This window comes from Mus pahari, chromosome 22 (genome assembly GCF_900095145.1).
Source record: "Mus pahari chromosome 22, PAHARI_EIJ_v1.1, whole genome shotgun sequence".
Lineage (NCBI taxonomy): Eukaryota > Metazoa > Chordata > Mammalia > Rodentia > Muridae > Mus > Mus pahari.
Window position 1 is genome coordinate 20,599,346 of NC_034611.1, and position 14,825 is coordinate 20,614,170.

Genomic DNA, 14,825 nt, shown 5'->3' on the forward strand with positions numbered 1-14,825 from the left:
CACACACACACACACACACACACACACACACGATTTAAAAGAGAAGTGTTTCTGAAGCCAGAGCCTTGTGACAAACTCCAGTAGACCCATCAGGTTGGACTGAGGCAGAAGGATTGCCATGAATTAGAAGTTAGCCTGGGCTGCACATTGAGTTTTAGGCCAACCTGAGACACTGACTCAAAATAAAAAGGAGGAGTTCTTAGATTTGGTATTGAGGGGAAAAAAATAAAAAATATAAATTCAGTGTTTAGTAGTAACTACTTACATGCTGCCATTTATAATTTGTAATTTTTCTCTGGTGATACTCATACCATACAATAAATCTAAGTCCTTACATTCCCTGGATACACTATTTTACACAGACTGGTACTCTATAAGTAGAGTGAGACCATAGAGGAAAAGGGAGAAACAGAATTAGTCATGATTAAGTAAAAGCAAGAAAACCTGTCTTCAGTCATTTCTTGAGGGTCTGTTGAATATATAGAACTTTCATTTTCATATGACACCACAGAAAAGAGTTGGTGCTCACATTGTAATAATTATTTCATTTCTGCGAAAAACTGTGTTTCTGTAATTAAAACTGTTCAGATGTTTACTTTCTACAGTCTTGTGGTTTTGAGGAAGGGAAGAGTGCTTTACACCTACCTGACACGTGTCACTTCGCTTCCACAGGTATCTTCACAGCCATCACTTCCTGGAGTTGGTCACCTTGCTTCTGTCCATTCCAATAACAAGTGCCCATCCGGGTGTACTGCAAGCCACAAAGGATGTTTTAAAGTTTCTTGCACAGTCACAAAAGGGCCTTCTCTTTTTTATGTCAGAATATGATGCGACAAACTTGTTGATCAGAGCTCTGTGCCACCTTTATGATCAAGATGAAGAGGAAGGCCTTCAGTCGGATGGGGTTGATGATGCCTTTGCCTTGTGGCTGCAGGACTCAACTCAGACTCTGCAGTGCATCACAGAGCTGTTCGGCCATTTCCAGCGTTGTACAGCCAGTGGAGAGACTGACCACTCTGACCTCCTGGGCACGCTCCACAATCTCTACTTGATCACTTTCAACCCCGTGGGGAGGTCGGCCGTTGGCCATGTGTTCAGCCTTGACCAAAACCTTCAAAGTCTCATTACTCTAATGGAGTACTATTCCAAAGAAGCCCTAGGGTAATTTTCTATTTACTTTTAAAAATTTCAATTACAGTAGGAATCTAGGTCACTCATAGGCTAGTTTCTTTACCAAAGAAGTCTCTTTGGCACAGATGTATGTAACGTATGAATGTATGTATGAATGTGTATCTTAAGATCTATCTACTCAGATATATCTATATATCTTTTGTTATAACTTGCTAGTTAAGAGCTAGAATCACAGGAGTCTCTGCGTTGTGTCTGGTGAGCAATGCAGTGAACTTTTTCCAGCTTCTTTTCCTTCCTCCTGGTATTGAGAAAGGTTACAAGTACAGTATCCCTCTGTCTTGTGGAGGAGGAAATGTTAAAGCCCAGAAGTATATTCTCTAAGTGTACTGCCCACACTGTCTACTGTCTGTTCTCTAAACTTGGCGGGGCCCTGACTTTGGATTGCTTCGGCTGAGTGGGAGGAGCTGGGGGAGATGATGATATTGAAGAGCTGTCCAGTAGGGCAGAGGATTTTAGCGTGAGAGAAGAGAGACCTGCTCTCTTCCTTGCTTATGTCATGGGAAACGGACAAGATGGGCACGTTCAGGGTGCCATGGTCGTGTTAGCATGCAGGATAGTAACATACAGGTAACCAGTTGCCTTCACAATGGGGTGACTCCTTGTCAGGAAAGGCGAACTACAGTGGCTTCTGCCCAGCTGTAGTGTCTTAGTGATTCTGTGGTGAAAGACAAGTGAGGGCGGCAGATGATCACATTCGCTCTTCATTCTCGAGGGTAGATGAGGCATACGTCCTAATGCTCATGGTTAGTGAAATATGTTTGTGAACATTTCCTTGTTTGTTTGTTCTTGTTCATTTTACTTCCCACTGTAATGTATGAATTTGTTTTTATATCAGTTGTCTCTCCTTACTTATCAAAAGTACTTAGATTGCTTGAGCATTGTGGAACATACCTGTAAATTTTAGGGCAGCTTGATTTATAGAACAAGACCTTATCTCAAGGGAAAAAACTAGGTATGGGAGAAATATATCTGAGCCTGGCATGATAGTGCATGCCTGTAATCCCAGTCCTTGGAAGGCTGAGGCAGGAGGATTGTGAATTTGAAGTCTTCCTTAAATCCTTTGGTACATAGTAAGACTGTGCACTGAGCACTTATGAGCTTTTTTTCTTGTCTTTATTGTGTAAACAATGCAACATCTACTCACATAGTATTTACAACATATTAAGTATCCCAAGTCATGTGGAGTTGACTGAAAGTAGATGGGAAGATGTGCACATGCCATTTAAGGCACTGGTGACTTCATGGACTTGGGTATCTGTAGGGGTCCTGGAACCAGTATTCTACAGCTACTGAGGGATGATTGTTACGAATACTCTCTTCAGGTGAATCGAAAGTGAAGTATAAAATCTCATTCTTTGTTTTCAAGAAGCTAGGTGATGTTGCTAATGTTGGATTGTAAATTTCCTCGATCTCTTTAAAACAACGTACAAAAAAATGTTTAAAATTATTCCTGAAAAATTACTTTCATACTCCACATTTAAAAACCTTATTTTATTTCAGTGATTCCAAGTCTAAGAAGTCAGTAGCTTATAATTATGCATGCATACTTATTTTGGTGGTGGTTCAGTCTTCCAGTGATGTCCAGATGCTAGAACAGCATGCAGCATCTCTCTTGAAGCTTTGCAAAGCAGATGAAAATAATGCTAAATTGCAAGGTATGGTATCTGGAGTTATTTTTTAACATTTGTGATATATGAAGAGAAAGGGCTGAATTCTTATGACTGTTGCTTCAGCATATTTGTGTGTATGTTTATGTGTTTGGGTGGTTTCATGCATAGGTCTTGAAGATAGAAGACATCAGATGTTTTTCTTGACTGCTGCCCACTTTATTTTTTTGAGACAAGGGTTCTCACTGAACCTGCAGTTTGCCATTTTTAGCTAGATTGGCTAGCTAGCCTCTGAGATACATCTGCTCCCCCAGTGCTGGGTTACAGGTGTGTGACGTGTGTTTCCAGCACGCCTAGCTTTTGCATGAGTGATAAGGATCTGAACTGAGGGCAGTGCCTCACGCCCCTTGCCCACTGAGCCATCTCTCCAAAGCATTTTCATTTTCTTGAGTTGCCTTTTAGGAAAAGAGTTTATAAAACTTCAGGTTTCATAAAGTGTTTTAGAATATAAATGAAAAGGTTTGAAAGTGCCTTCCTTTTCCTGAAAAGTTCTGAAAAATAGCAGTCTAGCTAATCAGAGTAGACCGGCGTGAACATGATCAGGAGAGCCTGCAAGTGGTTTGGGGTGGTTTTTGTTTTTGAGTGTTTTGCTACACTTAGATATTTGCACTATTCTGAGTTAACTTAAAAGACTGCTGATTAGCACACTGTACTACTTTAAAAAATAGTTAATTTTAAAATGACAAGTTAAGAAATTGACAAAATCAGGTTAGTGATACAGCTCAATGACTAGCATGCATGGCAATCCAGGTTTGATATAACCCAGAATCTTACACACAAAAACAAAAGTAAAATTTCTTTTCTTTTTTTTTTTTTTTTTTAAGGTTTATTTTATTTATTATATGTAAACTATACTGTAGCTGTCTTTAGACACACCAAAAGAGGGCATCTGATCTCTTTACAGAGCCATCATGTGGTTGCTGGGATTTGAACTCAGGACCTTCAGAAGAGCAGTCAGTGTTCTTAACCACTGAGTCATCTCTCCAGCCCCATAAATTTTCTTGTTAAAGGAAAAAAGGCTACTCAATAAAATGTCTCTGCATAGTTTGATTCTACTAGAAATATATATACATATAAATTTTTTTTGGTGGAGGGGGTAGCAGCCAGCAGTAAATATAGGTAAATAAATGCTGCATTATATTAGTTTGTAATCATATTTATAAATTGTTTTAGTGTTTTCATTGACTATTGCAATAAATTTATTTTAATTGGGCAGATTGGATAAGCATTTAAACATTTAAAGAAAATGAGATAAGTAATAGTCATGAGTATTTTTAAATCAACATAGTAGGGCCCCATTTTCATGTTTAAGTACATGTAAAGAACACCCTGTATTCCTACTGGTTGTGGGGCTGAGACAGGAAGATCATGAGTTTGAGGCCAACGTGGGGATATAGCATGAGGCCTATCTTTAAAAAACAAAAAGAGTTAGATACCAGAGATCACCTTTTTGTAAAATCTAGGTGATTGAAATGATTGTAGATGTGGTGTTTTCTCTTGGAAAAAGTTTTGTTATAAATACTTCCATTTAAAAATATAGATTATTCTTTTTGTTTTTAAGAACTTGGCAAATGGCTTGAACCTCTGAAAAACCTCAGATTTGAAATTAACTGCATCCCAAATCTAATTGAATATGTTAAACAGGTAAGTAAAAGTTAGAAGGGCTTTGATTGTTGTGAAACTGTGATGACACATGGAGATGATACTCAAGTTACCCTCCAAGGTAGTGGAGAAACCCTGACCTTGATTGATCTATAATATTTGATGCGTGGGTGAAGGTAGTCATATACATGAACACACATGCTTGTGATACTCTGTTTATATAACCTACTACTCCATGGATGTCAGAGTACAGCTTGTGGGGTTGGCTCTCTTCCATCATGTGGAGTCCAGGCGCGGCACTCAAGTCTTCAAGCATTTTGGATAGTACTTTTGGAAAGCTATCTCCTGAGTCTTACTAAAACCTTTGAAGTTAAATGCTACTAGTATTCTAATTTTAATTAATGAAATAGTGGAACTCAGAATATTTAGGTGAAAATTGATGTAGCCAATTCCAAATAATTCTAGTGTGGACCAGTTTTCTCTGTTGTTAATTTTGGATAGTGACAACTGTAGTTAAGATTAAAAGTTGAAATCTGTAAAATCTATAATTTGTAAAAGTAATATTCAAAAATTCATGTGTATTTCATAATGAAAAAATCATTCATCATTAATCTTGCAGGTTGCTCCTTCTCCCCTTTTTTTCTTACTCAATCCAGTGGGGCACATAATGAACACAAAGTACATCAGTGTAGACTGACTTCTCTGCTACTCCTATGTTTAGCAGATGACCACTGTGTTTTTTTTTTCTTTTTTTTTTCTTTTTTTTTTCTTTTTTTTTTATTTATTATATGTAAGTACACTGTAGATGTCTTTAGACACTCCAGAAGAGGACGCCAGATCTCGTTACAGATGGTTGTGAGCCACCATGTGGTTGCTGGGATTTGAACTCAGGACCTTTGGAAGAGCAGACGGGTGCTCTTAACTGCTGAGCCATCTCACCAGCCTGTGTTTTTTTTCATATGTAAGAGAGGAAGTCACCTTGGTTTTGCAGCTGTAATATATTATTAAAGTAATTTATATATTTTGACCAAGTCTTTCCTCTTTTTTTTTTTTTTTTTTTGGTTTTTCAAGACAGGGTTTCTCTGTATAGCCCTGGCTGTCCTGGGACTCACTTTGTAGACCAGGCTGGCCTCGAACTCAGAAATCCGCCTGCCTCTGCCTCCCGAGTGCTGGGATTAAAGGCGTGCGCCACCACGCCCGGCCCGTCTTTCCTCTTTTGAAGTCAAAGGAAAGCATTGTTTAGGACTATCTGCTTTAGATCTTTTTGTCTTAGTGATTCCCTTTGTCTTTTCATTCTGTGTCTCTTAAGAATATTTTCGTTTGTTTGCTTGCTTGCTTTTCTTTTTTCTTTTATAGAAAGGTCTCACTGCCCTTGCTGGCCTGTAACTCACTATGTAGACCAGGTTGGCCTATAACTCACTATGTAGACCCGGCTGGCTTGTAACTCACTATGTAGACCAGGCTAGTCTGGAACTCACCAAGATTGGTCTGCCTCTGCCTTATGAATGCTGATATTAAAGGCAGCCTGGGCTACCTGAGATCCTGTAAAGAGAAGAGAAGACCTTGGAATGCTTGTAATCTCATCACTGGGTGCCTGAGGCTAAGGGCTGCAAGCGTGAAGCAAGCAGAGACTGCATCAGAAAACACTGCCTCAAAACCAGAACCCTGCCAGGGCCAGGGAGGAAGCTCCGTTGGCAGAGTGCTTGCCTAGAATTCACAAAGCCCTGACTTCCGCTCCTGCAACACATGAGCCTGGGGATGGTGGTCTGTAGGGATCGCTGGTACAGGGTTATATCATCAGCTGGATGGTGAGTTTGAGGCCAGCCTGGGCTACGTGGGACCCTATCTCAAAAAACCAAAACAACAGAATGAAGTTTTGATTTCCTCATAAACCTTGTATTTGTCTCTATTTTGATTTTTGGTTTGAGGTAGGATCCAGTTGGAGAACTTGGGCTGTCTTTACCTCCTGAGTGCTAAGACCACAGACACGTACTACCATGTCCTTTCAAGTCATTACCCCATAGATCTTACTCATTAAGTAATTCCTATCCTAAGATACACTAAATACAGTTGAGCCAATATTGAAACTTGGTGATTTCTTCTTGTCTCAGTGATTTGTAGAACTGTAAGAAAAAAGTTAAGGCAAAAGGATAATGCAAAATGGAAGCCCGTGAGGGAGAGCGGGCTTGGTTTATTTGTTTGCTTGCTTTTAAAGCTTATATCCTGAGACTTAGAAGTTGGAATATTTTAAATCATCAAAAATTTTCAAGTTATAAATTTATTAATAATGTTAGTCTGAAAACTACAAAATGTAAACAAAACTATTTGGTATTTGGAAACGTAGTCAGGTTTTAAATACAAAAACAGTTTCATTTCTTATACTCTGTCTTTTTGGTGTCTGCATTTTAAAAAAATAAATGCTATTTAGTCTATAAATGTTTGAAGGTGTCCTCTAAGCCTTGAAAGAGGTTTAGTAACTATGGGGCTTTTTTAAAAACAGTCTGGCACAGTGGTGCAAATCTGTAATTTACCAGGCAGAGGAGGCGGAATTAAAGTTAGAGGCTAATCTGGGTAGCTTAGTGAGACCTCTGCTCAAATCAAAAACAAAGCAAAGGCCCCAGAACCTAAGAGCTCACTTGTCAGTTTAACCATTGCTTCATTTATGAGAGAAATAATATAAAATGGGTCTATAGAAAAGAGTTATTTTAAATTCTTAATACAAAGAGTCATAGGTTTTTATTTACTGCTTTTAGTACTTGAAATACACAAATATGTTGTGTTTGATTTTTAACATATTATTGTACAGTACAAAAAATGCCTGTGATGTTGCTGGAGAGATGGGTTAGCATTAAAAGCACTGGTTGCTCTTCCAGAGGATCCAGGTTCTATTCCCTGTCCCTGCATGGCAGCTGACTGTAACTCCAGTTCCAGAGGGGGTGCGACATTCTTATGCACACATACATGCAGATAAAACACCAGTGCATATAAGATAAAAATTAATAAATCATTAAAAAATTATAAAAGAATTTTACAAGAAAAAATGAAATGTACCTAAGGTAAAATGATTTACATAAGTCTTTAGTAGTGTGGTTTTTCTTACATGTTGTCTCTTTTGTTTGTGTGCTCTTTTGAGACCAGACATGGTATTAGGTCTAACCCTGGCTGCCTTGGAAAGCAGCTGTGTAACCCAAGGCTGGCCTTAAACTCACCACTGTGCTTGCTGCTTCAGCCTCTGAGTGCTGGCACTGCAGGTCTGCAGCACCACACCCAGCTTTCTCATGCTTAGAACATGCTAAAGAGTGAACAGTGTGTAGCCCAAGCCTTTGTGCTGAGGATTAAACCTAGGGCCTTGTGCATGTGTGCACACTCTACTGCTAGAAGCTCAGGGTCTTCACTAACTTAAGCTTGTTTGCTTTTATTTTATTTTTTAAAGAATATTGATAACTTGATGACTGCAGAAGGAGTTGGCCTTACCACTGCCTTACGTGTTCTCTGTAATGTGGCATGTCCACCACCTCCCGTAGAAGGTAATATAATTAATATACTTTGAAAACTTCCATACTTAAACCTGGTTAAATATCATTAAATATTCAAAATATTCTTGATTGATTGTTAACATGTAAGTAATTTGTTTTTTCTTATTCCTTCCTTACCCTATATAAAGGTCAGCAGAAAGACTTGAAATGGAACCTTGCTGTTATTCAGCTTTTTTCTGCTGAAGGAATGGACACCTTTATTCGGGTTCTGCAAAAATTGAACAGTATTTTGACGCAGCCTTGGAGGCTCCATGTGAACATGGGGACTACCCTGCACAGAGTTACTACCATTTCAATGGCTCGTTGCACGCTCACTCTTCTTAAAACTATGCTGACAGAGCTCCTGCGAGGCGGATCCTTTGAGTTTAAGGACATGCGTGTCCCTTCAGCACTTGTTACTTTACACATGCTCCTGTGCTCTATCCCTCTCTCAGGTCGTTTGGATAGTGATGAGCAGAAAATTCAGAATGATATCATAGACATCTTACTGACTTTTACACAAGGAGTTAATGAGAAGCTCACAATCTCTGAAGAGACTCTGGCCAATAATACTTGGTCTTTAATGTTAAAGGAAGTTCTCTCTTCCATCTTGAAGGTTCCGGAAGGCTTCTTCTCAGGACTCATACTCCTTTCAGAGCTGCTGCCTCTTCCCTTGCCCATGCAGACCACGCAGGTACCACTTCATATCACATGCATCTTGTAATGACTGCAGTAGCTCCTTAGTAATGCCAGGGATGCTGGTCAAACCCAAGCAAGCCTTCGTCCTCCTCCCCAAAGACAGAGTAACTGAGTTGAGGGTGAGATGAAACTGAAGCAAGTTGGAAGTGTGGGGTAACGTTTTAAATGCCTTTTGTGAAGTGAGTTTTATCATGTTGTTATGTATACTTGTACTTACGTTTTCCTGTTACTGCAAATCTTTTTTCTCCCCTTATCATGTTTTAGAATTTGCAAATTAGATTGCTTCATCAATGGACTCTGCTCAACTGACTGCCAACCTGAGAACAATACTATTTTTAGACCTGTTGGATTCAAACAATTGTTTAATTGTAATAGTGTAATAGTGAATTATGTTTTAAGCATGCAGTAAAGGTGTTCTTTTTATGACAGTTCTTCCTGAACAGTTTTGCGACTATAATAAATATTAAAAAAATCTATGTACACACACATTATACTTTTTTAACAGGTTATTGAGCCACATGATATATCAGTGGCACTCAACACCCGAAAATTGTGGAGCATGCACCTTCATGTTCAAGCAAAGTTGCTCCAAGAAATAGTTCGTTCTTTCTCTGGCACAACCTGCCAGCCCATTCAACATATGTTACGGCGTATTTGTGTTCAGTTGTGTGACCTTGCCTCTCCAACTGCTCTTCTGATCATGAGAACTGTGTTGGATTTGATTGTAGAAGACTTGCAAAGGTATTTTCATTCCACCTTAAGAAGTTTTCCTCAAGTTACTCTTGACACAGATAACCTCTTTTACATAGTTTGGAAACTAGGGTTTAATAAGCCCAGATAACATATGGATGTGTAAATACACACACACACACACACACACACACACACACACAAAATAATATATATGAAAATTATTTTTTTAGAAGGCTTTATCTTCGCATTTCATGTGTAAGTCATGTTGAAGGTTTTGATTTGGGGCTTTTAAATTTCATTATAGCATAATGCTTGCTTATGTGCATGTACATGCTCATACATGTATGGTCAGGACTTTATATAGTTGCTTTTTTCTTTCCTTCTGTATGTGGATTCTGGGGTTGAACTCAGGTCAATAGGGTTGTTCTATATGAGTACCTTTATTTCCTGAGTCACCTTCCTGCCCCAGTTTTGCGGTTTTTAAAAGGTGAAGTATAAACAACTACTCTAACTTGAAGTACATTATTGAAATCCTGAAATCATAAAATTTTACAGTGACTATAAGCTTCTGGAAAAAAATCATTATATCAAAGGAATGAGGTGTATGTTTTATACAAAATTTGTATGAATCGATATATAGAAAATATGAAATGGTGTTTAAAATCAAGAACCTTGTTTACTGAACATACTGATTTTATTGCAGCACTTCAGAAGATAAAGAGAAACAGTACGCTAGCCAAACCACCAGGCTGCTTGCTCTTCTCGATGCCCTGGCTTCACACAAAGCTTGTAAATCAGCTATTTTGCATCTAATTAATGGAACTAGTAAAGGCGATGAAAGATATGCAGAGATCTTCCAGGATCTTTTAGCTTTGGTGCGCTCTCCTGGGGACAGTGTTACTCGCCAGCAGTGCGTGGAGTATGTCACATCCATTTTGCAGTCTCTCTGTGACCAGGTACTCATTGCTTTCATTGTCATTGTCATTGTGTTGGTGTGACTCTTGTCTAGTAATTTCGATAGTGAATAACGCAGCTTGCTCATGGTGTATGACTCTCGGGTTATTTAGGAAGTTTGGTAAGTAGAGGAAAAGCAAATTGAGTTGGCGCATGGAGTTTTATTTGACTTAGCTCTTTGGTGTCCGAGGAGATTTTCCTTTTGTAGTATTATTGCCAACCTGGGTAATAGCTTTTATGCAAAAGTTTCAATACTTTTAAATGGCTGATTAATATTTACTGTGTTACTTTTTTTCCCCTAAGTACATCATTCAGTTTTATAACTTTGGTTTTGGTCGAGTTAACATGTTGGTCTCTTGTAAGGATGACTTCTTTGTATGGTTAGTCTTTTGTATCCCCGACTGGCCTCAAACTTGCTAGGTAGCCATGGCTGACCTTTAATTCCTGATATTAATTCTCCCAAGTGCTAGGATTGCAGTGTGTGCCTCAAGGCCAACTTTGTGAGGATGGATTTTGAAGCAGCAGGATTCACTGCAGTGTAGTGCACTCCAAGTGATGCTTGCAACTGCTCTCCATGCTGTTGACTTGCTTATAGGTTCATGAGACAGGGGTTCTCTTTCCATTGTTTGGAATCTTTAAAGAGCATTTCCATGTAACACATTTTTAACTAGTCAGAATGCTCATGCCAGCTAGTCATCAGATGTGATTTTTTTTTTTTTTTTCCAGACTGAATATGTTTACTAAGAGCCTGTGTTGGCTAATGAAAGTGCAGTTTGGTTCCATTGCAGACTCAGGCAGACTTTGCGTGTGGCTTGTTTTCAGAAGTGGTAGATGATAACTGTGGCCCTGGTTGAGAGTTTAAGGCCTCTGTGATTGGTGCACATTAAGTGACTCTATGAGTCCCAGGACTGTTGACCCTTGCTGCCCTCTTCCCTCCCTTCTGATGCAGATCTGTGTCTACATGCCCCTGAAAGCCCAGGAGACTTCTGTAAATGAGTAGTGAACGCTGCTGTGTGTGTAGTTAGCTCCACTTGCTTAACATTAGAAAACTTGAGTTATAAAAGTTAAAAATTAGAGGGAGACATTTAACTGGAGATTGTGCCTAAAGTTTGTTTGCTCTGCCCACGCCTTTTAATGAACTTTTAAATTCTGATGTTGATAAGTTTAAGATTTCAGCCAAAAAAAATTATTTCTAGAAGCCTCTATAATCTAAAAAGGAGTGTTATAATAGTAGACTGATTTAAAGTATTTCACACACACACACACACACACACACACACACACACACACAAAATTGAAACTATGCCCTGCTCAGTTCACTATAAAGGTCGTTCTTTTTCTTTTACTGTAAAGAATAAGTATGTCAGTTATATGTGTAACACATATAATGTGTTTTGATCAGTTCCACCCACCAGTTCACCCCAGTCCTAACTCCTGTCTCCTCGCCATTATTATCTTGCAATCTTGTGTGTTCCTCCCCTGCCCCCAACCTACTGAGTCCATTTAGTGCTCCCAGCATATATTTGAGTGTAGGGCCATCTCACACATCAGGGGCTACATCCCTGAAGGAAACTGACTGTCCCAGCAGATGACAGCATGTTCGTATATACTGAGTTTTGTTCAGCCCTCCTCTGCTCCTCTCCTGTCCACACTCCTGCCTGGATTCACGCCCTGTGCCTGCATGAGTCTTAGTTCCATCTTCACATCTCATGTAGTATTCATATTATGCTCCCGAGTTCTCTTCCCTAAAACCCCTCTCCCCTTACACAGCCCCCTTTAGTTTCATGATCTATACCACATTCACACCTACACTGATGACGTGAAAATGAGAAGCCAGATCCACACGAGAGAGAACAGTGGTGGCATATGTCTTGCTGAGTCCAAGTCACCAAAAGTGGCTGGTGATACCTTATATGTGTGGATGTTGTTAGGCAAGGGTGACTCTTCCGTCCTTGTCAAAGGCAATGCTAAACTCTTTTTTACTTTTATGCAAATGGAAGATAAATTTTAAAAGATTCTTTAAAGGTAAAAAATAGTGTGAAGGAATAGACTGTGTCTAGTTCCTTAGATATACATTCTTACAATAATTTATTATAAAAGAGCGTGTGTTCTTTATCTGTTTGAATCTATTTGGGGGATGGAATCATAACAATCATTTCAAAATTTTTACTTACTTGTATGGTTCTTTTGTCTGAATGCATGTCTCTGCACCACATGCCTGCCTGCCTATACAGGCCCAAAGAGGGCATCACATCTGCCATGATTGGAGCTTCATGTGGTTGTGACCCCCACCATGTGAATGCCAGTGCTTGTAACTGCTGAGCCCCCAACAACATTTTAATGAGATTGTTACTAAGTATTGGTTTGTGTGTGTTCAGAGAGAGCAGATGATGATACTCATTTGGAAATGTTTTTCNCNCCCCCCCCCCCCCAGGACATCGCACTCATTTTGCCAAGCCCTTCTGAAGGTCCTGGCTCTGAGCTTGAACAGCTCTCTAACTCCCTACCAAGTAAAGAGCTGATGACTGCAATCTGTGACTGTCTGCTGGTGACTCTAGCCAACTCTGAAAGCAGTTACAACTGTCTGCTGACGTGTGTTCGCACAATGATGTTTCTTGCAGAGCATGATTATGGATTGTTTCACTTAAAAAGGTAGGCTTTGCAGAATTTAATATACTGTGCCCCACCCCTCATTTAGTACCTAATATGGAAGGTTCGAAGTATGACCTCTTTCACAGGGAAAATTTTGTTTATGGCTGAGTCTCATTGGCAGTTAGTAGTGGATTTTACAGTCTTTTCTGTCTGAGTTCTACTTTCTGAGACTTAGGAGTAGCCCTGTTATAAGTCTGCATAAGGATTTCTGGTGCACCTGAAAACTTGTTTCTTTTGGCTCGGTATCTCAGAGTGGGATTACTGGGTCCTGTGATAGGTGGCTGTTTAACGAATCTAAAGCTGCCAGGGTGTTTCCCAAAGTGTATCTCCTGTTTGCTCCCATCACCATTGCATTAGAGTCCCAGTGACTCCTTAGCTTCATCAGAACTTGGAGTTGTCAGAGTTGTGTTGTTTGTCTTATTGACGTGGCGCCTTCCCGAGTTGCTCAGGTTGGCCGCAGGCTCCGTCTCCAGAGTAGTTAGGATGAGAGATGTGAGAGACACGCTGCCGTGTCCTGGGTTTCCTAAAAGACATTCTAATAGATCTACTAGCTGTAGGTTTTTTGTTATTGTTATTTTGGGTTGTTTGTTTGAGAAAGGGCCTTCTTCTATAGCCCAGGGTGGCCTGGAACATGAGATCCTCAGCCTCTGGAATGCTAGGATTATAGCCGTGAACCAAATGCTCAGTATAGACTCAAGGTTTTCTTAGAGCATTTACAAACCTAAATCATTTACTTAAGGTTTTTTTTTTTTTTTTTTTTTCTTTGAAGTCCCTAGAAATTGGGCTGATAGTTTTGAGCCTCTTATTTTTTATTATTATCTTTTTCTTTAGGTCCGATTTCGTTCCTATTTGCCATGACTTTCTGACTGTAATAAAAAGTTGTTGAGAGCAGGAGGCTGGCCTTTCTTCCCTTTGTGTTGCTTTACGTGCATGCATGTCTTATCCAGTGGCATCCCACAGCCTGACCTAGTTGGTAAATGGGAACACTGCTTGTTTAGTATTAACATCATACCTATTCCATTTGTCTGGTTAGGTTGTAGCTTAAAGGACAGTTGAATATTGAAATGGTTTGCCCTTGAAATTCTGTTGAAACTAAGAACTAAGTAAGTGTATAGACTAATTATGATCAGGATTTTAGATATACACCAAGGGGGTTGTTATGCAAAAATCTTTTTGTATTGGGATTGGCAGTTTGGACCACAGGTTGAGTCTGGTTTTCTGTAGTTACTGCAAATAAGGTGTTGCTGGAAGATCATCTGTGCATATCCAACACCATTCCCACCATGCCAGTCCGCAGTAGTTAACACATGTGTTGTGAGTAACCCACAGAGCCTACCGTCTGGTTCCTAAGCAGTTGCACCTCTGTTTAGGCCTTTGTTTTCCTTTGTTATTCTTTGTCATTCTTAAGTTAGCTTTCCCAGGTTAGTCTCTGAGCTAGTGCTTAACCCTCTTACGTTAGGGAAACCATCACATCATGAAAAGAAATTTAAATAGGAAACTAGTAAGTTGCTTGTGATAGGTTTTGAAAGTTTATTATCTGAAGGAAGTTTTTTAGTAAATGCCAGGCATGGAGATATATATCTATAATCATAGCAACTGGAAAACTGAGGCAGGAGGATTGTGAATTGAGATTAATCTGCCCTGCATAGTGAGAACTTGCCCCACTCCCACCCCCCAAAAAAGAAAAATGTAATTGAAGATTAAAATGAAGTGTTTTTTTTTTTTTGGTTTTTTTCAAGACAGGGTTTCTCTGTGTAGCCCTGGCTATCCTGGAACTCACTCTGTAGACCATGCTGACCTCGAACTCAGAAATCTGCCTGCCTCTGCCTCCCAAGTGCTGGGATTAAAGGCA

At 39.5% G+C, this 14,825-nt stretch overlaps 1 protein-coding gene and 1 non-coding gene across 3 annotated transcripts in view; one reads left to right on the top strand and one right to left on the bottom strand.

Annotated features, from left to right (window-relative positions):
- The window catches only part of Virma (vir like m6A methyltransferase associated), a 63,782-nt gene that overhangs the window by 33,016 nt on the left and 15,941 nt on the right, over positions 1-14,825 (top strand). For both annotated transcript variants that reach the window (XM_021221958.2, XM_029533279.1), the window contains exons 9-16: positions 673-1,161; positions 2,692-2,846; positions 4,420-4,502; positions 7,894-7,987; positions 8,125-8,669; positions 9,180-9,415; positions 10,071-10,323; positions 12,756-12,973. In XM_021221958.2, the coding sequence (XP_021077617.1) occupies positions 673-1,161; positions 2,692-2,846; positions 4,420-4,502; positions 7,894-7,987; positions 8,125-8,669; positions 9,180-9,415; positions 10,071-10,323; positions 12,756-12,973 (2,073 nt within the window). The remainder of the gene's footprint in view (positions 1-672; positions 1,162-2,691; positions 2,847-4,419; positions 4,503-7,893; positions 7,988-8,124; positions 8,670-9,179; positions 9,416-10,070; positions 10,324-12,755; positions 12,974-14,825) is intronic.
- LOC115062999 lies at positions 12,186-12,317 on the bottom strand. Its single transcript, XR_003842885.1, has one exon. It is a non-coding gene; the product is annotated as a U6atac minor spliceosomal RNA (small nuclear RNA).